We start from the raw sequence: 24,106 nt of genomic DNA, 5'->3' as shown, positions 1-24,106 counted from the left end.
CTTATAGGAGATCAGCACTTAGGAGAGAGAATGGTTTTTGAGGTGTCTCTGTTTCCTTTGCTTGCCTGCAGAAGTCTTCATTCTGCCTTTAGTATCTACCAGACAGTGGCTTTTCTGCAAACTTTCTTTCTTGACTGTCTTATTAAATGGTGTATCCAGGGTGAATTAATTTGCCTCTTGTGACTAATACTGCCTCACTTCTGACATGTGCCCCTAATGTCAGATGTGAAAATAATAAAGAACTTTAAGAAGTCATAACTAACTTTTTGCTTTGAAAAGTCCTCTTCGAAAATTGGTTAGCTGATACAATTTGCAATCAGTGTGGATCCTGTGAGTGGGACTGTTTTCAAATACAGTCATGTACTACATAACAACGTTTTGGTCTATGAAGGACCATGTATTCTATAGTTGTCCCATAAGGTTACAATGGAGCTGAAAAATTCCTATTCCCTAGCTGTCGTAATGTCATAGCACACATTGCTCATGTGTTTGTAGTGATGCTGGTATAAACAAGCCTACCATGCTGCCAGTTGTATAAAAGTATACACTCATGTCCTAGGCTCACCACCCTCTCACTGACTCACTCAGAGCAACTTCCAGTCCTACAAGCTCCATTCATGGTAAATGCCCTGGACAGGGGCACCATTTTACATTTTTTCTGCTGTATTATTACTGTATCTTTTCTATGTTTAGATACACAAATACTTGCCTGCAGTGTTCAGTATAGTAAGTTGCTGTACAGATGTGTAACCTGGAAGTAATAGGCTATATCATCTAGCCTAGGTATGCAGTAGGTTACACCATCTAGGTTGATTTAACTACACTCTATGATGCTTGCATGATGACAAAATTGCCTAATGTCGTGTTTCTCAGAATGTATTCCCATTGTTAAGCGATGCAGGATTGTACTTCTTATGTGCCAGGCACTGTGCTAGGTGCCAGAGATCCAGAGTAATGAACCACTATGTTTCTGTCCATGAGACCCTCACATTCAATTGGAAAAATAATTAGACTCTGTCCAGAGTTTTTATTGTTTACACTGTGTGGTCGGTGCTAAGACCTTATCTGAGCTTTATAACTGTCTCGTGAGGAACCGTTACCACATCCTTTTTGTCTTTCCTCTTCGTACTTATTTCCCATCCCCTACATGTTTGTCTTTCTCCTTTCTTTGTACTTTATTTGAGACAGAGTCTCACTCTGTTGCCTAGGCTGGAGTGTAGTGGCGTGATCCCGGCCACTGCAACTTCTACCTCCCCGGTTCAAGCAATTTTCCTGCCTCAGCCTCCAGAGTAGCTGGGATTGCAGGCACCTGCCACCATGCCTGGCTGATTCTTGTATTTTTAGTAGAGACATGGTTTCATCATGTTTGCCAGGCTGGTCTCGAACTCCTGACCTCAAGTGATCCACCCGTCTCGGCCTCCCAAAGTGCTGAGATTACAGGAGTGAGCCACCGTGCCTGGCCCTGTCTTACTTAAACCTGGTATTCCGAAATACTTGCACTGCCTAGCTCTGCATGTAGTACTCAGATTTTAAAAGTTGTCTGATTTCTGGTCTGTTTCTTCATAAATCTCTTATATGTCTTTCTATTCATGAACAGCCAAATGTATTTTGACTCTATTTCAGGTATTTTCCAAAATGAGGCTTTAATCATTTCTGATAAAATATTTCCATTCAATGTGGTATCTATTAAAAACCTGTTTTAATTTTTACGATTCATGGAATTTTGAGATTTAAGTTCTAGATTAACTTCCAGAAGTTTTTTTTGTTTCTTTCATGGATGCAGACGTCTAGAAGACACCAGTTTCTATTACTCAGAGGCCACAGGTTTCAGTTTTGTGTAATATGGATGAAAACTCACATTTTCTTCATAGAATCCATCTGTATTAGTCCATTCTCACACTGCTATAAAGCAATACCTGAGAGTGGGTAATTTATTAAAACAAAAGGCTTAATTGCCTTATGGTTCTGCAGGCTGTACAGGAAGCATGGCAGCATCAGCTATTGGGGAGGCCTCAGGGAACTTACAGTCATGGTGGAAGGTGAAGGGGGAGAAGGCATGTCATGTGGCCAGAGTAGCAAGAGAGAGTGAGGGTGGAGGTGCTAAATACTTCCAAACAACCAGATCTTGTGAGAACGAACTCACTATCATGAGAACAGCACCAAGGGGATGACAGTAAACCATTCATGAGAAATCCATGGCCATATTCCAGCCACCTCCCACCAGGCCCCACCTCCAACACTGGGGATTACAATTCAACATGAGATTTGGTGGGGACACTGATCCAACCCATATCACCATCCAAGGAAGCTAAATCATGCTTTTTGTCTTTTTACCCCCTGTATTTTTGAACATCCTATCATGTTGAAACATATTAAATATGCTATTGATGGTCTGTGTAGATCAGTGTTATATTTGCATATACGTATTTTATATTTATTTGCTTGCCTGCCTTTCATTGTATTTCTCTTTGGAATTGTCTTTTTTGGAAAAAAAAACTTTAAGCACACAAAAACAGGGTATTTGCTAACTACAAATTTGGGCAGGCAAAAAGGTTGACTTCACATTCTGTTTGGTTTTAAGAGCGAGAGTTGAGGAAGCAAGGCAGTAGGCTCTCGATTTGGAGGGTGTAGGTAGTAAGAGAAACTTTAGCCATCCCTAGGAATCAACAATTTTTTGTTTGTTTGTTTGTTTGAGACAGTCTTGCTCTGTTGCCCAGGCTGGAGTGAGGTGGTGCAATCATGGCTCACTGCAACCTCCACCTCCTGGATTCAAGAGATTCTCATGCCTCAGCCTCCTGGGTAGCTGGGACTATAGGCAGCACCATGCCCAGCTAATTTTTGTATTTGTAGTAGAGATGGGATTTTGCCATGTTGGCCAGGCTGGTCTCAATCTCCTGACCTCGTGATCCGCCTGCCTCGGCCTCCCAAAGTGCTGGGATTATAAGCATGAGCCACTGCGCCTGGCCCCTAGGAATCAATTTTTAACAGCTGTTTCTATCAGTTACATTATACTTACTATCTTCTCTCTTTTCCTTTTGTTTTTCTTCTTCTTCTTGTTTGTTTTTGTTTTTGTTTTTTTAGAGACAGAATCTCACTCTGCCTCCCAGGCTAGAATACAGTGGTGTGATCATAGCTCACTGCTGCCTTGAACTTCTTGGCTCAAGTGATCCTCTTGCCTCAGCTTCCCAAGTAGCTGGGACTACAGGTGAGCACCACCACATCTGGCTAATTATTTTAATTTTTGTAGAGACAGGTTCTTTCTTTGTTGCCCAGGCTGGCCTTGAACTTCTGGGCTCAAGCATTTATCTCGCCTTGGCCTCCCAAAGTAGTGGGATTACAGGCATGAGCCACTGCGCCTGGCTTCTTTTTTCTTCTATAAGGATGTAAAATGATTTTCTGCTGTCAGTGATACTGCTGGGGTTGGATAAATGGAGTTAGCTATAATGTTTTCCATTAAGTTGGGAGTGAGGATTTGATTGGAAATCAGATTGGGTTTGAATTAATCATTTCCAATAGACGTACATGAAATAACCTTAAAATTATTACCATTATTATTGCTATTATTCTTTTGAGACAGGGTCTTGGCAGGCTGGAGTGCAGTGGTGCAGTCATAGCTCACTGCAGCCTCGACCTCCTGGGCTCAAGTGATCCTCCTGCCTCAGCCTCCTGAGTAGCTGGGACTACAGGTGTGCACCACCATGCCCAGCTAGTTTTTTTTTTTTTTTTTTTAAGTTTTTTGTAGAGATGGCATCTTGCTATGTTGCCCAGGCTGGTCTTGAACTCCTGGGCTCAAGCAATCCTTCTGCCTTGGCCTCCCAAAGTGCTGGAATTACAGGCATGAGCCACTGCACCCAGCCTAAATAACTTTGATTATTAAAATGACACCTATATATTAGAGAGGAACACTTTTACTGAAGTCACCTATAGCTCTAAAACATTCCATTCTTACACATCAGCCTTTCAGTAAAGGTTTTCTCAATGTCTGGTAGAGGCCTGAAACTGTATTTCTTTTTTTAAATCCTTGCCAGCAGGAAGTAACCAAAACTATATTTCCTGCAGAATAGAGTAAGCACGGTCTTTAGAGGCCTTTATTACCTGTTCTCCACTCTATCTTTCCTTTTTCTACCTTTTAAAAATTTCCCTAGCATGCTGGCCAATTTCCCTTGCTCCAGAGCATGTCATTCATTCATTCATTCATTCATTCATTCATTCATTCATTCATTCAGAATATTGAGACCCTAATATATGCCAGGCACTCTGGATGCATTGGTGAAAAAGATAGACATGGTTTCCGCCTTCTTGAAGTTTTTTGCCCGGGTAAAGAGGTCATTACAATACAGAGTGAGAAGTGCTGTGACTGCAGAAGCTGAGGGTGTTCCTACAGCACTGCAGCAGATCACCTATCTTGCACTTGGGTAGAAGGGAGGGCTTCCTGGAGGAGGTGACTTCTAAGCTGAGATCAGAAAGACTAAGGGGGAGGAGCAGGAGGGTTGTGCAAAGTCAGAGGCATAGCTGTCTTTTAGAGTTGTCCAGGTGAAATGAATGGTGCCCTGAATTCAGGTAGCTATATGGAGGGAAATGCATAGATTTAAGATAGACTTAGGAGGCAAAATAAATAATATGAGTTGATTGATTCTATTTAATGGGGTGTTAGAGAGGGAGATACAACTCTAGTTTCTGGCCTGAACAGCTGGCTTGTTGAACGACCCCACCGTTGGCTAAGAGACCTGGAGGAGGAATAGTCAAGGAGGAAGATGATGAATTCTGTTAAGGACAGTGAAATTTAGGTGTCTATGGTTTATGCAAGTGAGGATTTCTGTAGGCATTGGGCTATATACTTAGGGTTCACTGTATGTCTTCAGGAGAGACATCTGGGCTGGAGATCAAGATTTGGAAGGCATGGTATTTGGAGGCATAGGAGTGAGAAAGGTTACCTTGGCATATAACATGGCATAGCAGAGACACTGGCCAGGGATGGCCCCTAGAAGGGCACCATCATTGCAGGGGTGGGCAACAGGGGAACCACCCTCAAAGGAGAGGGATAAGCCTGGTCAGAGAGGTAAGAGAAGACAGCCGTGGGAATGTGGTGTCAGGGACTCAAGAAGGAAGAGCAGCGAGTAATGTGCAGTGTCAGAGGCTGCCAAGAGATCATGGCAGGCCAAGACTGGGTGTTGTTCATTGGCTTTGCAAGCAAGGAGATAGTCGATGACTTGGCTGGAGTAGTTGTGGCGTGTTAGGGATATGTTGCCATTTATGGCACAAAGGGAGGTTAAAAATGGAGTATAACTTTAGAGATTCTTTGGGGTTAAATTTTAAAGATACAAATCCCTCCCCCTTCTTTCCTCCTATGATTATCAAGAGATGGGAAGATGGGAGAATTAATAGGCACCACAGGAAAACGTGTTTATTATTAAGTTTTTTAAAACCTATAATTGGTAACTTGTTTCCCAGTTTTGAAAACTGTTGTCTAGTTTGCTGTTGGGTAGGATAAGGTTTTTTCTTTTTCTTTTCTTTTCCTTTTTTTTTTTTTTGAACGGAGAATTGTAGTTACTTTGACTCTTGGTCCACATCAGAGTTTCCTTTTTAATATACACACATATTTTGGAGAAGGTGATTACATAATAGAAGCTCAAAATAGTTCAGTTCCTAGGGACCAGGCAGAATCACAGATATTCCTATTTCGTCAGTCCCACATTGCACAATGGTCACCAAGCTTTGGGTCCGTCCACTCTTGGAGTTGTGACAATTGTGCTGTATCCCAGCCTGCCCCATAAGATCTCTGTTTTGGAAAAGCTAAATGGCAGTGTGTTTTATTTTCAAATTAAACCAAATTAAAATTAGTTTTGTTTTGAGACTTTTGAGAATTTCACAACACACTGTGAGATAATTGGTCACACCCTGGGGTGTTGCATAAGAAAATATAGCCCTGGTTCTGCATTTTCCATTGTCCCCAGAGATCTTACTCATGGCAGCATCTTAAATAGCAAGTAGTATTATTGGTATATAGGAGAGTGCATATGGCTATGGAGTGATAACGTTTTTATCACTTTGGACTGGTAAAGTTTTTACCTAAGTCCACTAGGAAAATAACTGTTCAAGACAGTTTTTGTTGTTGTTGTTTAGGAGACAACATAGGTTGTTGGGAAAAGACGTTACTTGGGAATCTGTTTCATCTGTTTTCTTCTCTCTCTTTAAATGACCTTATTTAACCTCTTTATTTTACCCATTGGGAAAACCCTGATGATATTTGTACTTATTGCCTCCTTAGAGATATGAAACAACCAAATACACTCCCCTCTCCTCTCCTCTTCTCTCCTCTCCTCTCCTCTTCCTTCCTCCCCTCCCCTCTCTTCCCTTCCCTTCCATTCCCCTCCTCTCCTCTCCCCTCCCTCCCTCCCTTCCTTCCTTCCTCCCTCCCTCCCTCCTTCCCTTCCTTTTCCTTCCCTTGTCTCCCCTCCCCTCCCCTCCTCTCCTCTCTTCTTTCTCGCCTTCTCTCTCTCTCTTTCTCTCTTTCCCTCTCCTCTCTTCTCCCCTCCCCTCCCCTCCCCTCCTCTCTTTCTGTCTTTCTTGAGTCTGACTCTGTGGCCCAGGCTGGAGTGCAGTGGCATGATCTCAGCTCACTGCAACCTCCACCTCCCAGGCTCAAGCAATTCTCCTGCCTCAGCCTCCTGAGTAGCTGGGACTACAGGCATGTGCCATTATGCCTGGCTATTTCAGAGTTACTTTTTAATAAGAAACATGACACTATAGTATCAGAGTTTAGTTATGCTGCTTGGGCTTATATTTTTCGATTAATTTTTACTATTTCAAATGTGTATGTCTAAGAATTTTAAAATAAATAATGAAGAGATTAAAAAATAAGTAATGAATGTGGACTCTTTAAAGCACAATTAACAGCCCAAATCTCATTTGGGAAAGAAGATGGGCTAATTGAGTTTTTAGATTTAGGACACATCCATTCTTTGACTATGTTGGAACTTATTATGCATTTGGTAGGCCAGGTAGGGTTTCTGGGGAGGTCTTTTCATCTTATATGCTTCCTACTGGAGGATGTGCAGGGAAATTGATCAACTCTAATTAGTGTCTTTGAGCTTTTCTCCTTGCCACTGTGTTGGGTAAAGAGTTTGATGGAAAAAAAGAGATACTAGTAATATCTAGCATGCATTGTACAGTTAATGTTGTGACAGGCACTGTGCTAATCACTTGACATGTATTAACTCACTTAATTCTGTGAGAGTAGTTACATGATTCCTATTTTATAGAAGAAGAATTGGAGACACAGGCTAAATAATTTGGCTAAGGTTGTACAACTAGGGGATTAGGGTGGGACTTTATCTCAAGCTGTCTAACTTCATAGCTTGTTCTTTTAACTTTATACCAATTCTCAATTACCATTGATTAAAATCTGTGCATCTAATTCATCTGGGTAACTCCACCCTTTTTATAACAAACACTTAGAAACGTTAGTTCAGTGGGTAATAAACTCATTGGCCAAAGCCAGTAATAAATGAAAAGGCATTCAACCAGCAGTAAGGAAAAAGCAAATTAAAATTAATACAGTACCAGTTTTCCACAATCTCACTGAAAAGATTTAACAGATTAACAGCACCCTATGCTGGCAAGGGTGAGGAGAACACACCCTTATATGTTATTGGGGGAAGTAAAACATTGCTTTGACTTTTGGAGAATGTGATCTGGTGGTATTTATAAAATTTAAAAAATATGTACTATTAGATCAAGCTAGGAATTTATCTTATAGACATACATTTACCAGTACATGAAGATAGATACAATGGTGCTATTTGTAATAGCAAAAAAACTGAAAATAACTTGGAAGTTGTAGAATGGTTGAGTAAATTATATCACGTCCATAGTATTGGAGTTTTGGGCAACTAATAGACAACACTCTGCTTTCCTCCTAGATGTGGAACTAATTTGGAAATAAGACCCAAAAGACAGATGGGGGAGATCAAATCATTATCTTCATTAATGGTAAAGCTGATTGATCACAATGGGTTTCTTTTCTTTTCTTTTTTTTTTTTCCTTTTCTTTTCTTTCCTTTTCTTTTTTTCTTTCATTCATTCATGACAGGGTCTCACTCTGTCACCCAGGCTGGAGTGCAGTGACACTATCACAGCTCACTGCAGCCTGGATCTGCTCGGTTTAAGTGATCCTCCCACCTCAGCCTCTCAGGTAGCTAGGACTACAGGTGCAAGTCACCATGTTTGGGTAATTTTTTAAATTTTTCATGGAGATGAGGTCTTACTCTGTTGCCCAGGCTGGTCTTGAACTCCTGAGCTCAAACAATCCTCCCTCCTCGGCCTCCCAAAGTGCTGGGATTATAGCATCATGCCTGGCAGATTTCCTACTTCTTTATCCTTGAATGACACTGATTTGGCCACCCAATTACTGATGCTGCTGAGCAGACACTCCAAGACCACTCCAGGCAGGACAACATTATGTGCAACAACTCTGTGCAGGGAGCACAGAACAGAGAATACCTTTGTCTAAAGGCATGCTGGCTCCCAAAGAGAGAAGTCCCCAAAGGCCTGAGCTGGGCCTGCTCAGTGTCTCTTCTCAATTTAGCAGCTGGTTAATTAAGTCATTCCTCCTTCCCTGGGGAGGAGAGTGGGAGGGAGTTAGGGCAGAGAAAAAGGGGAAATGTTCCTTACGTATTTTCCCTCCTAGGGAATGGAGTAAAGATAACCCTCTCTCTATGAAAATCTAAGGTGTGGGGAAAGTTCACCACACCTGCCATACTGTGTGGAATATTATGCAGCTTTAAAAAGTACAAGCTAGCTCAATATGAGTTGACTTGGAAAGATGTCCATCTTTTGTTGAATGAAAAACAAGTTACAGTATAGTTTTTATACTATGGTTATGATAAAGTAAAGGAGAAATCAATGCATATGGGTATATTTTTGGATTTTGAAAGTAAATATCGAAAACAGTATTAAAGTGTATGCTCCATCTGCTAAAAAGGAAGATGCATGCTAGATATAGAAGGTTGGGATTATGAGGGATCCGTGAGCTTCTTTCATGTACATCTCTGTATTGTTCATTTTTTAAAAATGAGCATTCATTAATTTTATAATAAAATGAAATTAGCCAAAAAATGAACTCTATGGCTTCTTTTAATGGACTTCATTCGTATGTAGTTCTCCTAGATGCCTGGAAGAAGGACCTGCAGTTCTTATATGTTTCATTCCATCTTTGGAATATAGGATGTTGGGTTCATTAGCTTAGATGACTTTTACCTATTCTAACCAAACTGGTTTCCCTATTTTTTTTTTTTTTTTTTTTTTGAAACAGAGTCTCGCTCTGTTGCTCAGGCTGGAGTGCACTGGCACAATCTCGGCTCACTGCAGCCTCCGCCTCCTGGGTGCAAGCGATTCTCCTGCTTTTTAGCCTCCTGAGTAGCTGGGATTACAGGTGTGTGCCACCATGCCCAGCTAATTTTTGTATTTTTAGTAGAGATGGGGTTTCACCATATTGGAAAGGCTGGGCTTGAACTCCTGACCTCAAGTGATCCACCCGCCTCAGCCTTCCAAAGTGCTAGGATTACAGGTGTGAGCCACTCACCCAGTCCACTATTCATTTTTAAGCCTTCTGCGTAGAGTTAGGTACACAGGGTGCCAAATGTTTCTCATAGCCCCTCTGCAGGTTCATGAAGCAGGGTGTATGGAGTGGTAAGGGAATGTTAGACAGCGAAGATGCAGTCATAGTCTGTCAGCCGGTACATGTGGACTAGCTCTCAAAAAAGTATCAAGCAATACAGATGTTGTAGTTAATGTTGGACATGTAGTTTTGAATCCATTTACAAAGTGAAAGCAGATTGGACCACGGAGTCAGGAGAATCTGGCCACAGTAACCTTTCCCTCTATGGACCGGTTTCTTTACCCACAAAATGAGGGGCTTGAATCAGATAGTTGCTAATAGTCTTAGCTTCTCTTGTCTATTTTATGCCTGATTTAAATCTTTGATTACAGATGCTCCTCAACTTACGATGGAGTTACATCCTAAAAAACCCACTCTAAGTTGAAAATATCTGAAAAATCAAAAAATGCATTTAATATGCCCAACCTATCAATATCATAGCTTACACTACCCTATCTTAAATATGCTGAGAACACTACAATTAGGCAAAATAATCTATCACAAAGCCTATTTTATAATAAAGTGTTGAGTATCTCATGTAATTTGTTAAATACTGTACTGAGAGTGAAAAACAGAATAGTCATATGGCTACTCAAAGTTTGGTTTCTACTGAATGCAAGTCACTTTCACACCATGTTAAAGTCGAAAAATCATAAGTCAAACCATCATAAATAAGTCAGGGACCGTCTGTACTCTAACATACACTCGCTAAACTGCCTCTTTCTTCCCGGTTGGCATTATAAGTTGAAGCTGTGGATCTCAGCCCTGGCTGAATATTAAAATCACCTTGGAACTTAAAAAAATTTTTTTTAAAAAGATGCCTTATCCCCCAACCCCCCACAGATTCTGATCTGGATTAGGATTCTAAAATCAGTCATTTTAAATTTTAATTTTTCTAAAAAACAGATCTTTGGTTGATTCCAGTGTTGAGAGCTGCTATCTTGAGAGGTCCTGCTAGTTAGCTACTGTACACTTTGTAGCCTATCTAATACTTGTGAAGCTTTATAGTTCTTTTAAAGTAGTATAGAAAGTACTTTTATAGTACTTTCACATTCCATTTAGTGCCCACCACAATCTGGTAGAGTAGATGTTATTAGTATCCCACATACCCACTTAACCTTGTAAGTGGTCGTGGTCTCTTATTTGAGGTTACTTTCCATGATGGAACCAGACTGAAAGAAGGTGACTCCAGGCCCAGCTGGGTGGACCTGAGCCACAGGAAAAATTTCAGGTTACATATATATGGGATGTGTTAGTGTGTGTATGTGTGTACATGCACATACATTCTATAGTAAACACATATATTTATATTATATGTAGATTTTATATACACATATACATCATATAGTAAATATAAGTATATATTATGTACATAATATATACACACATTAAAAATATATATTATGCACACACATTATTCAGACACATGCACATACAACCATGCCCTTGGTAGTGATCTCTATCCGTATAAAACTTGACATCCCGGGCCCCGGTCAAGGTTGTAAAATCACCCCCTAACATTCCACCTGCTTATTCAGTGAGGTCCGTCCCTTCAGCAGTGTGTGCCCCTCACTCTCTATGGAGGCCCAGAATTCTTTACTCAGGCTCTTATTTCTAGATGGGCCCCTTCTGACCCTCTGTACCCAATTTACTCCCACCCCACCTCCAGAGCTGCTGGGGAATCATCAGAAGGCATGCTGGACTGGAGTCAGGACACCTGAGTTCTGGTCTTAACTCTGATGTTCAGAGGCTGTGTGACCCAGGCCAGGTCACGGACTGGCTCGGGGCTCCAGTTTCTTCATCTGGAAAGTGAGATATTGAATCATGCGAGAAGGTTGTGCCTGAGTAGAACCAGACTCCCTGAGATTAAATTCCAGTGTTGCCACTGACTGGGTGTATGATTTTGGGTAAATTTTCTAATCTCTCCATGACTGAATTTCCATATCTGTAAAATGGAAGCCTCAAAGCACATCAAAAGTTGTCAAGATAAAAGGAATTATACAGGCAGAAGGAATGAAAACAGTTCCTGGGAGGTAGTCAGCACATTAATGCTAGCCAATGTTAATATTATTAACAATAAAGTATGAATAATATTAACATTTTTAACTGGTTAACAGTGGAATTAACTCTAATGGGAATGTTTTATTTCCAGAGGTAGGGAGTAACAGCGTGCTTGTGGACAGGGTTTTTTAAGAGTCCTAAATGGTCCTGTTTTATACAGTCTTCCCTGCCTGCTGGGCCAAGGATTATAAAGATTTGATTTATGGGATGGGAGGCAGGCTGAAATACATAGATATCACCTATGTACTTCAGGATTTTTTCTTGCCTCGAAGCCTAAAGAGACAGCACAATCGTTTTCCACCTTTTAGCCATTGGAGTAAGTTTTTAAAGGGCTTTCGTTCTAAATCATAACTAATCCATGTGACATGATATTTGCAGAATAAGGTAAGCCAAAAGTCTCCCTGTACAATTTAATCTCTAACCAAGTGTATAAAGACTCTTTCTCTGAGCATTAAAGGAGGGATTATCCCATTCTAGAGGGACTGGAGGATGTACCCTGGACTGATGGAAAGAAGCTTGGTTCATGACTATACAAACTACAGACAGAGGGTTTACACATGCCTCAAAGAACAGTTGTTGGAGAGGACTTTCAGCTCTATCAGTTTAATTCAAATTTTCCCTTGTACAAGAATGAGATCTTGAGAGGCCACTGCAGGCAACCTAAGCCTCTCAGTTTGACTAACGGAGCTGCCCTACAGCTGAGGGTTTTGGGGCCATTGACTTTGTGCGAGTTTTCTCAGTAGCACATTGAGAGTTGTCAAGAAGATTAAATGAGACAGTAGATGTGAAGCGTGCAGAATAACAGCCAACATTTGTGGAGACTCTGGCACATAATATGTGTTTAATAAATGCTGATTATTATTGCTTTAAAACTTGTATGTTTAAAACAAAGGTCAAAGGATAATGAACTTTCTCAACATGTGTAAGCCCATTATACCCATTATAGGTTAACAAGCTCCTGACACACACAGGAGCTGGGAGAACCCTCTCTGGTGCTGTTTGTAGTGGCTGAGGCACCTCCAGGCAGATGGGAGGCTCCGAGGCTCCCAGTATCCCACACAGCCTTTGCTTTGAGTCTTACCTGCTTCCTAGCTGTAGGTGCGAAGAAAATGAAGTGTGTTTCATTCCATGGGTTTGAGTAGAGGATTTTTATTGGGCAGTGTTGTGGGCCAAATGTGTTCCCCCAAAATTTAAATGTTGAAGTCCTAAACCCCGAGTGCCTCAGAATGTGGCTGTATTTGAGACAGGGCTTTCAAAACAATCATTAAGTTATTACTTAATAACTTAGTAGTGAAGAAAGTCATTACAGTGGGTCCTAATCCAACATGACTGGTATCCTTGTAAGAAGAGATTAGGACACAGACACACACACAGGGAAGACACAGGGAGAAGACGGCCATCTGGAGCCAAGGACAGAGGTCTCAGAAGAAACCAACCCTGCTGACACCCTTGATCTCAGATACCAGCTTCCTGAACTGTGAGAAAATAAATTTCTGTTGTTTAAATTGCCCCCCACCCCACCCTCCAGTTTTTGGTATTTTGTCATGGTAACCCTAGAAAATGAATACAGGCCACTACTAAGTTCTCCCTGAGTGCTATTATTTCTGGGGAGAATGTTGGGAGTTAAAGTGAAACAGGGGAATATACCACGAGAGAACTCGGACTTCGTTTGAAACCCTGGCCCTACCACTCCCTGACTTTGTGACTTGCGCCATGTGCTTAACCGTTTTGTTCTTCACTTTCCTCCTGTGTAAAGTGGGAGTGAGCTATTTCCCAAGGTGTGGGAAGGCTGCAATGGAGTCATCTATGGAAGGTTTATCACTGTGCCCAACACATGGTAGGCACTGGATAAATGGCATTTATTGTTATGATGAGACACCATATCAATTAGAGCAGTGGCCCCCAACCCTTTTGGCACCAGGGACTGGTTTTGTGGAAGACAATTTTTTCCATGGAGTTGGGTTGGGGAATGGGGATGGTTTCAGGATGATTCAAGCTCATTACATTTATTGTGCACTTTATTTCTATTCTTATTACATTGTAATATATAATGAAATAATTATACAACTCACGATAATGTAGAATCAGAGGGAGCCCTGAGCTTGTTTTCCTGCAACTAGATGATCCCATCTGGAAGTGATGGGAGACAGTGACAGATTGTAAGGCATTTGATTCTTATAAGGACTGGCAGCCTACATCCCTGGCATGCATGGTTCACCATAGGGTTTGCACTCCTATGAGAATCTAATGCTGCTGCTCATCTGACAGGAGGTGGAGTTCATGTGGTAATGCAAGCGATGGGGAGTGACTGTAAATACAGGTGAAGTTTCTCTCAGTCACCTGCCACTCACCTTCTGCTATGTGGCCTGGTTCTTAACAGGCCATGGACCAGTACTGGTCTGTGGCCGGGGAGGTTGTTGGGAACCCCTGAATTAGAGGTCTTTTGGGCTATAAATTGTGTACATTGATTATCAATCTTAAATAATATTTGCTTATCCACAAACTGGGAAAAAGAAGGCTCTTTAGAGATGTAAAAATACTTCCTGCTGACATTCTGAGGAGTGTGGAATGAAAGTGTAACAAAGGATCCCTTTGAAAGTGTAAAGTAAATCAAGGGTATTCTACAGTCACTTTTTGTTCTGTGGTACAGGAAGGAATAGCATTTTTAGAACTCTTTCCCAGCTACATTTATTTGTAGGGGGCAATGCAAAAGAGTACTGTTTGTGATGGAAGAATGGCTTGCCATTAAATAAGGAATTGTTTAACTTGATTGGTTTTGCCTTGGAGCGTATAAGGCAGTGTTGCCGAGTGTTTATTTTCTTGTTATTAAGCAGTTGGAGTTCTTTGCATATTTTGAATATGAGCCCCTTATGATTTGCAAATATTTTCTCCCAATCTGTGGGTTGTCTCTTCACTCTGTTAATTTTTTCCTTTGTTGTACAGAAGCTTTTTAGTTTGTTACACTCGACATCGCAGGCCTGGACAGTTGCCTGTTGCTCATTGGTGAGCCACTGGTAAATCACTGCAGTAGGGGAAATACTTTTGGACCATTAGTATTTGCTATTTGTTAAACATCGCCTGTTTGCATCCCTTGGTTAGGAGAAAGGCAGTGTTTTTAACTCCTGGCAAAGTGTGTTGTTTTGTTGGAAGAGTATGAAGGCCGTGGAACAGAAATCCCCAAATAATGTCTTTCTAGCAGCACATTAGAGTAGATTTAAGACTTGCATTTGAAAATTGCAGCACAGTTTGATTGTGGTTTGATGAAATAAGAAGTCAAACACTTGGGCATGTGTTTTATTTCCTTGCAGTGACTTTGAAATCTCGCAAGAGCTGTGGAAATTGAGCTTTTGCTGAATCTGAGCTATGTCAGTCTTGCTTGTTTATAAGAATCTGATCAAAATAGCTGTGCTCTACTGTCCCCTCATGCATAAAGGCCCACACAATACTTTAATTGTTGAGAGCACATTGCTGGATGTCATGAATGGAAATGCCACTTTATTTGCTGCTCTGGAGGGAGTGGATCAGTAGAAAAGTAAACTTTGCATATATTCCTTTTAAATGTGAAGGGTTTATTAAGGAACATCATGATACATATGTTTCGTAAGTTTTATTTCATTTTTAATTGACAAATAATGTATATGTTTATAGGGTACAATGTGATGTTTTGATACATGTGTATATTGTGGAAAGATCAAATCAGGCTAATTAACATAACCTATCACCTCAAACAGTAACTTTGTACCCATTGATCAATGTCTCCCCTTTCTTCCTCTACTTCCTTCCACCCCCGGCCTCTGGTAACCACTGTTAAACTCTGCTTTTTCGACTTTTTAGATTCCACATGCATTTAAGATCATACGGTATTTGTCTCTCTGTGCCCGGCTTATGTCATTTAACACAATGTCTTCTGGGTGTATCATGTTGTCGCAAATGACAGAACTTCCTGCTTTTTAAAGACTGAATAGTATTCCATTGTGCATCTATACTACATTTTAAAAATCTATTCATCCCTTGATCGCACTTAGGTTGCTTCCGTATCTTGGCTATAGTTCTCATAGGGTTTGCACTCCTATGAGAATCTAATGCTGCTGCTGATCTGACAGGAGGTGGAGTTCAGATGGTAATGCAGGCGATGGGGAGTGGTGTGAATACAGATGAAGCTTCTCTCGGTCACCTGCCACTCACCTTCTGCTGTGTGGCCTGGTTCCTAACAGGCCATGGACCAGTACTGGTCTGTGGCCGGGGGATTGGGGACCCCTGAATTAGAATTGCAGTGAGCGTGGGAGTGCAGATGTTTCTTCAACATACTGATTTCAGTTTCTTCGGACATACACCCAAAAGTGTGATTGCTGGATCATGTGGCAAATTCTAGTTTTAGTTTTTTGAGGAACTTCCATACCGTTTTCCATAATGGCTGTACTGATTTACATTTCTCCTGACAGTGTGCAAGCATTCTCTTTTCTCCACAAGCTCTCCAAGCACTTGTTATCTTTCATCTTTTTGATAATCATCATTCTAACACATGTGAGGTGTTGTCTCATTGTGGTTTTAATGTGCATGTTTCTGATGATTAGAGATGTTGAGCATTTCTGCACATATCTGCTGGCCATTTGTATGTCTTCTTTTGAGAAAGGTCTATTCAGATCCTTTGCCCATTGGTAATTAGAATTATTTATTTTCTTGTTATTTAAGCAGTTAGAATTCTTTGTATATTTTGAATATGAGCCCCTTATAATTTGCAAATATTTCCTCCCAATCTGTGGGTTGTCTCTTTATTCTGTTCATTTTTTCCTTTGTTGCACAGAAGCTGTTTTAGTTTGGTGTGCTTTCATTTACCTATTTTTGCTTTTGTTGCCTGTGCTTTTGGGGTTAAATTCAAGAGATCACTGCCCAGTGTCGTGTGTCATGTAGTTTTCTCCTATGTTTTCTTCTAGCAGTTTTATAGTTTCAGGTCTTACATTTCAGCCTTTAATCCATTTTGAGTTGATTCTTATATAAAGGATGAGATAAAAGTCCATTTTCATTCTTCTGTATGTGGTTATATGGTTTTCCTGACACCATTTATTGAAGAGACCATCCTCTTCACATTGTGTGTTCTTCACACCCTCGTCAAAAATCAACGGACATAGAAGAGTAGGCTTATTTGTGGACTCTCTGTCCTATTCTGTTGGTTAATGTGGTTGTTTTTAGGCCAGTAATCATGGTACATATTTTCATTTTCTTCCTTTTTTTTTCTTTTTTTTGAGCCAGAGTCTTGCTCTGTCACCCAGGCTGGAGTGCAGTGATATGATCTTGCCTCACTGTAACCTCTGTCTGCCGGGTTCCAGTGATTCTCCTGCCTCAGCCTCCCGAGTAGCTGGGATTACATGTGCATGCCACCACGCCTGGCTAATTTTTGTGTTTTTAGTAGAGACAGGGTTTCACCACGTTGGCCAGGCTGGCTCAAACTCCTGACCTCAGCTGATCCGCGCGCCTTGGCCTCCCAAAGTTCTGGGATTACAGGCATGAGCCACTGGGAGCTGGCTCATGTTTTCATTTTCTTTGGCCACCCACGTTGTTACTCTTGACTGTTACTTTTGTTACTGTTAACTGTTATACATTGTTTCTTTTGCTGTCTATAAAAAGTGTCTTTTTTCTTTAAGATGAGTTTTTTTTTACGTGTAACATCTTCCATTTATGCCCAACTGCTCCCTAAACTGTATTTGTAGTGGGTGCTAATAATTGCAACACTGAGGATAGAGTAAGTAGTATTAAATGAGGATATTTTGGGGATACCAGTTATAAGCATTATGAGTTTCTTAGAGTATCACAGTTTGTGTATGTGAGTATGCATAAGTAGTGCAGGGAATGTGTGGTCAATTCTACATGTAATTTTACCTTTCCAAATGATGAAAATAATTTAGAAAAAAATTTGCCTAGATTCCTGCCATCATTATAAAATAGTCGTATTCCATTTTACACGTTATTTTTGCAACATTTTCTATATGCTACCTTTTTTACATAGTGGTAAATATACATATACTTTTATATTTTCTTATTAGTTATCTCAAATGTTTTTCATTTTATGGCAGGTACTTTATAAACTGCCCATTTTTTAAATTAAAGAAACAAGGTCTCACTCTGTTGTCCAGGCTGGAGTGCAGTGGCTTGATCATAGCTCTCCATAACCTTGAACTGCAGGCTTAAGCAATCCTCCTGCCTCAGCCTCCTGAGTAACTAGGATTACAGGCTTTCACTATTATGCCCAGCTAATTTTTTTATTTTTTATTTTTTTTGGGGGATGGAGTTCTTGCTGTGTTGTTCAGGCTGGTCTCAAACTCCTGGTGTCAAGCAGTCCTCTCACCTCAGCCTCCCGGAGTGCTGGGATTGTAGGCATGAGTCATTGTGCCCAGCCTATAATGCCTGTTTTTAATGATGGCATACTTTTCTATTGAATGAGTTTACCATTGATTACTGTCCTTCTGTTGTCCTCTATTTAGGTTGCTTTTACATCATTTTGTCTTGCAAATAATGCCTCAATATTTTTTCAGCATTTAGCTTTTTATTACCCAATGAATGAATTTCCAAGAATCAGTCAGAAGTTATGGCTTATAGCAAACACTACCATATGACACAAAAAAAGGACAGTGATGCAGGGCATGTCCTTTATGCTTCCTGTGCTAACCAGTGTCTTTACTAATTGTTGAACTTTTAAATTCCTTCTTCTTTTGCTACTTGAAATCACGCTGAGATGAATATTTTTCATATAGAATTTTTGTGCATATTTCCCATAAGGGCAATAATAGTGGGTTTGAAATGTACAGCCACGGACCCAGGATGCTACAAATGTAACTTTTAAGCTTCTCCCAACTAAAGTTAATGTAGCTTTCACGCTACATGGGCAGTTTTAGGCAACCCATTCCAGTGTAGGTCTGGTTACATTGAAGGCTTGTGCACCTCTTCACCTGGGGAGGAACTAAGCCCTGAGGAGTTTACAGTCCTTCCTGGCCTTGGCAAAGGCAGCTGGTCCTGCTATTGGGGCCTGGCTGGCCTCTGCTCTGGTGGAGCACATCCTTGTAGTCCTGGCGTTGGCCTCTTGTTGTATCTGCTGCTCCCTGCAGCTCCTTCTATGGCTCCAAGTGGATGGTTCATACTTGATGGTCTCCTCCGTCCAATTTCAAGACCGCCTCAGGTCCGCCAGCTCTCATCCTGCCCCTAGGTTGTTCCCAGAGCCTGGGAGAGAGGCTGTGAAGTACCCAGGTCTGTGTACCTTGACAGCCACTCAGCCTCTCAGAAGCAGCACTTCCCTGCAGGGCTGGCCACCTACCTTGGCTGCACTCCGAGAAGCCAGGCAACTGTCTCTTCAACTGGGATACCTCCATCATCCTAGACTTCTTGAGGGAGCCCATCAGTTTCTATGGTTTCAGCACCTTTGTGCTCATGTGTCATGTGAGTCTTCACACATGTATCTAAGGGCCCGTTCTGTCCCCACTGAAACTGGCGACATCCCTCCTCCAACCTGTGAACCAAGCTTGCTGTCTCCTTTTGTGCAGAAAACTAGCCCTTCCATCATTCCAGGCTTTCCTTCCCTCCATAATTACGGCAGAAACTCTTTTTGTTAATTTCTTCAGCTTTGTTGTTGATTTATGAAGACAAACTTTTAGAATTAAAAAGAAAAAAAGATTTTTCCCTAATTTCTGGAAACTGATTTGACTTTCAGATTTGTGTCTACTTCAGGTTTATAAAACTTGACTTAGAGGCCAGGTGTGGTGGCTTATGCCTATAATCCCAGCACTATGGGAAGCCAAGGTAGGCAGATTGCTTGAGCCCAGGAGTTCAAGGCCAGCGTGGGCAACATGGTGAAACCTGTCTACAGAACTAAAAAAACAAAAAATTAGCTGGGCATGGTGGTGCACACGTATAGTCCCAGCTATTCAGGAGGCTGAGGTGGTAGGATGGCTTGAGCCTGGGAGGTTGAGTCTGCAGTGAGCCGAGATCGCATCACTGCACTCCAGCCTGGGTGACAGAGCGAGACCCTGTCTCAAAAAACAAAACAAAACAAACAAAACAAAATAAAACAAAACAACCACACACATCAAAACAAAAAACCCAAAGAATTTGGCTTAGGAGCTGGCAACCCAGAGATTGATTCTTTGTCCTAGGCTATGTTGCCTCTCCCTATGGAAGAAAGGACGCAAAAGACTTAGGCTGCTGTCTAAATGTTGGGTGGAAAAGGAGATGGTAGAAGGCAAGCAGGGAGGAGGCTGGGGAAGCAAGGTCTTAACAGCTCAGCAGTAGTTACCAGTTAATGCATTTATTCTATGCACAATGTATGCAAGTGTTAATTTAGTGGATGTAGAATAATATTAATAGCAAGTGCTTATTAGTGCAAGGAACTGTTTTTAGTGACCTTACATTTTTGACTTGTTTAGACCTTACAACAATCCTGTGAAGTAGCACTACTATTATTACCTCCCTTTTATCAACGAGGACCAAGACAAAGTGAGCTTTTGTAACTCTTCACTAAGTGGTGGGTCTAGGTCTTGTGGCCAGGGAGCCTGACTCTGTGTTGACTTTTTGCTCATAACCACTTGCTGTGTTGTTGGTCACACGGTGGGAGATCACAATTAGTTAATCATTACTGAAGACAGGTCTTTTTCTCTTGTATTTGTTATGATTTGGTTCTTTTTTTTTTTTTTTTTTTTGAGATGGAGTCTCTCTCTGTCACCCAGGCTGGAGCGCAGTGGTGTGATCTTGGCTCACTGCAAGCTCTGCCTCCTGGGTTCACACCATTCTCCCGCCTCAGCCTCCTGAGTAGCTGGGACTACAGGTGCCCGCTACCATGCCTGGCTAATTTTGTTTTTGTATTTTTAGTAGAGACGGGGTTTCACCATGGTAGCCAGGATGGTCTCGATCTCCTGACCTTGTGATCCGCCCGCCTCAGCCTCCCAAAGTGCTGGGATTACAGGCATGAGCCACCACGCCCGGCCGATTTGGTTCATTTCTTAATGGGTGTTTGATCATTTCATAAAAGGTGGTTCTTCTCCTATTTAAGACATCTCACTTTTTGTTTTAGTTTGTTTCTTAACTTATGTATATTACCTCCCTAACTTAGGTGTTTCTCTGATGTGGATAAAAAGAACTTTTCAGTTTCAAGTGCTTGGAATCACCGGGGTTTAAAATCGGTATCATCTTAGGCCAGTAATTTGCTTTTCAGAGTTTTGTAATTTTTTTAAAAAAAGGCTTTGTTATAGAAAATTTCAAACATACATCAAAGTGGAATGTTAGTAGAATGAACTTTCGTGTGCCCGACACTCAGCTTCAACACTTTCCAACCCATACCCAATCTGGTTCATCTAACTGTTCCACCAGAGTTTCTTAACTTCGGCACTTACTGAAAATTTGGGCTGGAAATTTTTTTGCTGTGGGAGACTATGCTGTTCCTTTTAGGATGTTTAACAACATCACTGATCCCTGTCCACTAGATGCCAGTGGTACACTCACTCCTTCTTCTAGTTATGGCAACCAGAAATGTCCCCGTGGGAGCACATCAGACTCAGTTGAGAACTATTGATCTCTACTCACCCCATTCACATCCCCATTAGATCCCATTAGATTATTTGAAGCAGATCCCATCTATCATCAAATCAAAAACAATTCCAGGATGTATGTCTAAAAGATCAGGCCTCTGATTTTGTTGACCCTTTATAGAGGAAAGGAACAAAAATCGAACTCTGTGCCTGTATGAATTGTGATAGGAGCCAGCCGCACTTGGCTGCAGAGATGGTTATATTCTCCACGAGCCACCAGTGTAGATATGAGCCAGCCAACACAAAGAAATTCACATCACACTCCATCCTGGACCATTTTTAAAAAATTGTGGCAAACCGTACATAACACAAAATTTACTATGTTAACCATTTTAAGCATACAGTTTAGTAGCATTGAGTACATTTACATTGTTGTGTAACCATCCCCACCATCCATCTCCAGAATTCTTTTTATCTTGCAAAACAGAAACTCCATATCCATTAAACAATAACTCTATTACTTTCTTTCATCTGGCAACCACCATTCTACTGTCTGTCTCTGCATTTGAGTACTCTAGGTTAATCTCATATAAGTGGAAGCATACTTGTCCATATTTGTACCTTGTGATTGGCTTGTTTCACTTAGCATAATGCGTTGAAAGCTCATACATGTTGTAGCATGTATCAGAATTTCCTTCTGTTTTAAGGCTGAATAGTCCATTATGTGTGTATACCACATTTTGTTTATTCATCCATTGATTTGGGTAGCTTCCACATTTTGGCTATTGTGATAATATTGCTATGAATATGTGTGTACAAATATCTCTTAAAAACCCTGCTTTCAGTTATTTGGGGCTCATTCCTAGAAGTGGGATTGCTGGATCATATAGTAATTCTATGTTTAGCATATCAAAGAACTTCCATACTGTCTTCCATACTGGCTGCACCATTTCACATTCCCATTAGCAGTGCACGTGGGTTCAAATGTTTTCACATCTCTGTGAATACTATTTTCTGTTTGGTTTATAAAAATATATAATAGCCATACTAACAGCTGTGAAGTGGTATCTCAGTCTGGTTCAGCCTGTACCTTATAAGATGTACATGTGTGGTCACTGAAAAGCAATCCTATATCTGCTAGAACCCTCCTGCTAGAACTACGTGGTGGTGTTGTGTGTTTCTACTTTTGCTTTAGAGCAGTTTGCTGTGGAGCACTCCGCTGGCCATCCAGGATTCCCTCTTGGGGAGAGAGTGGTGGAGCAGGTTGAGTCTGTACATACAGGGCAGCTTTTAATCCATGATGAAGTCTTGAGTTTAGGCATTTACCATGAACAGTCAAGGAAAGGATTCTGGTGTAAAAAGATAAACTTATGCACATTAATTTTTTTTTTTTTTTTTTTTTTTTTTTTTTGAGAGGGAGTCTCGCCCTGTCGCCCAGGCTGGCGTGCAGTGGCGTGATCTCGGCTCACTGCAAGCTCTGCCTCCCAGGTTCGCACCATTCTCCTGCCTCAGCCTGCCGAGTAGCTGGGACTACAGGCACCCACTACCACGCCCGGCTAATTTTTTGTATTTTTTTTAGTAGAGATGGGGTTTCACCATGTTAGCTAGGATGGTCTCTATTTTCTGACCTTGTGATCCGCCCGCCTCGGCCTCCCAAAGTGCTGGGATTACAGGCGTGAGTCACCGCACCCGGCCCTAAAATTTTAAAGCATTTATTTGAACATCCAGTGGTTCATGAGTCAGGCAACACCAGACTGCAAGCACTTTGGGCTCCACCAAAAGGGATTGGGGAAAACTTCCATAAGGTGTTCAAAGAAGCAAAACCCAAGAAAATATTTGATGAGTTAAAGTGGATAGCCCTTACTTAGAGGTTATTTGGTGGTTCATGATTGGTAAAGTCTCTAGTTAAAGTTTAGTAGGTAGTTTCTGATTGGTGAAGCCTCCAGTTGGAGCTTAGTTGGTAGTTTCCGATTGGTTAAGCTTGTTTTTCTGGGCTATGACTATTCCCTCTGAATTAGGTTTTGGCTTGCTTATGTGGGAACCCAAGGCCCTGGAGCCATCTCAGCCTATTGGCCTCCCAATTAATTTTCTTTTTAAACACAGGTTAGATATAGAATCAGAGACCATTAGACCTGGAAGAGACATTAGACACCAATTCCCCCAAAGCACACATTTTAGAAATAAGGGAATCGAAGCCCAGAGCATGTAAGTCTTCTTTTCTTGATTTGAGGGTAGAGACAGTGTCTTACTGTTATTTCACAATTACTTTTAGGTTAATTGTGTTGTTTCCCCAGTTAGATGATAAGATCCTTGAAGGCAGGGAACATGCCTTATTTCTCTTCTATCCCTGTGGTTCTCAAACTTGAGCGTGCATCAAAATCAACTGGGTGTTGGGGGTGGTTAGAACAAAAATTGCCAGATCCTGCCTAGGAAATGTCTAATTCAGTAGGTCTAGCGTGGGCCCCAAGAGTGTGCATTTCTAACAAGTTTCCAAGGGGACGTGGATGCCGTTGGTCGGGGGACTACACTCGTGAGAACCACGCTCCATCCTCCAAATCATTCCTTATGTGCACATGCTCAATAATTCTGGCCAAATCAAAAAGAATGCAGGAAATTTCCCTGTGGCCACTTTCCTGAGTTCTGTTGTGGCTGCAGGCTGGGCTGTGAGAATGAAAGAACATGTGATCTGTCACCTATGATAACTTTTGGACTTTCCAGTTGCCATTGGATGTTGAATGCAGGGCTGTGTCACCATTTATAGATCTTCAGTGTCACACCTTGAATTTGAGGAATGCTCTTGTTTATTGGATGCCAGTTTAAAATGAGACATTGATGTAAGTCCTGCATTTTTGCTACAGTAGAACAATGGGTTTAGTACC

The 24,106-nt window shown here is 41.3% G+C and overlaps 1 protein-coding gene across 3 annotated transcripts in view; it reads left to right on the top strand.

The window, feature by feature from the left end:
• The window catches only part of MBOAT1 (membrane bound O-acyltransferase domain containing 1), a 115,219-nt gene that overhangs the window by 37,359 nt on the left and 53,754 nt on the right, over window positions 1–24,106 (top strand). The window contains exons 1-2 of one of the 3 annotated variants that reach the window (XM_063725373.1): window positions 3,106–3,205; window positions 7,923–7,992. The exons of 1 other annotated variant lie outside the window; for it this stretch is intronic. In XM_063725373.1, the coding sequence (XP_063581443.1) occupies window positions 7,960–7,992 (33 nt within the window). In that variant the 5' untranslated portion in view covers window positions 3,106–3,205; window positions 7,923–7,959. Of the gene's footprint in view, window positions 1–3,105; window positions 3,206–7,922; window positions 7,993–24,106 lie in introns of those variants that run through there. One more of the 3 variants, XM_063725372.1, reaches the window with a different exon arrangement.

This window comes from Pongo abelii, chromosome 5, assembly GCF_028885655.2.
Source record: "Pongo abelii isolate AG06213 chromosome 5, NHGRI_mPonAbe1-v2.0_pri, whole genome shotgun sequence".
Lineage (NCBI taxonomy): Eukaryota > Metazoa > Chordata > Mammalia > Primates > Hominidae > Pongo > Pongo abelii.
This window is presented reverse-complemented; position numbering and strand designations above follow the sequence as displayed.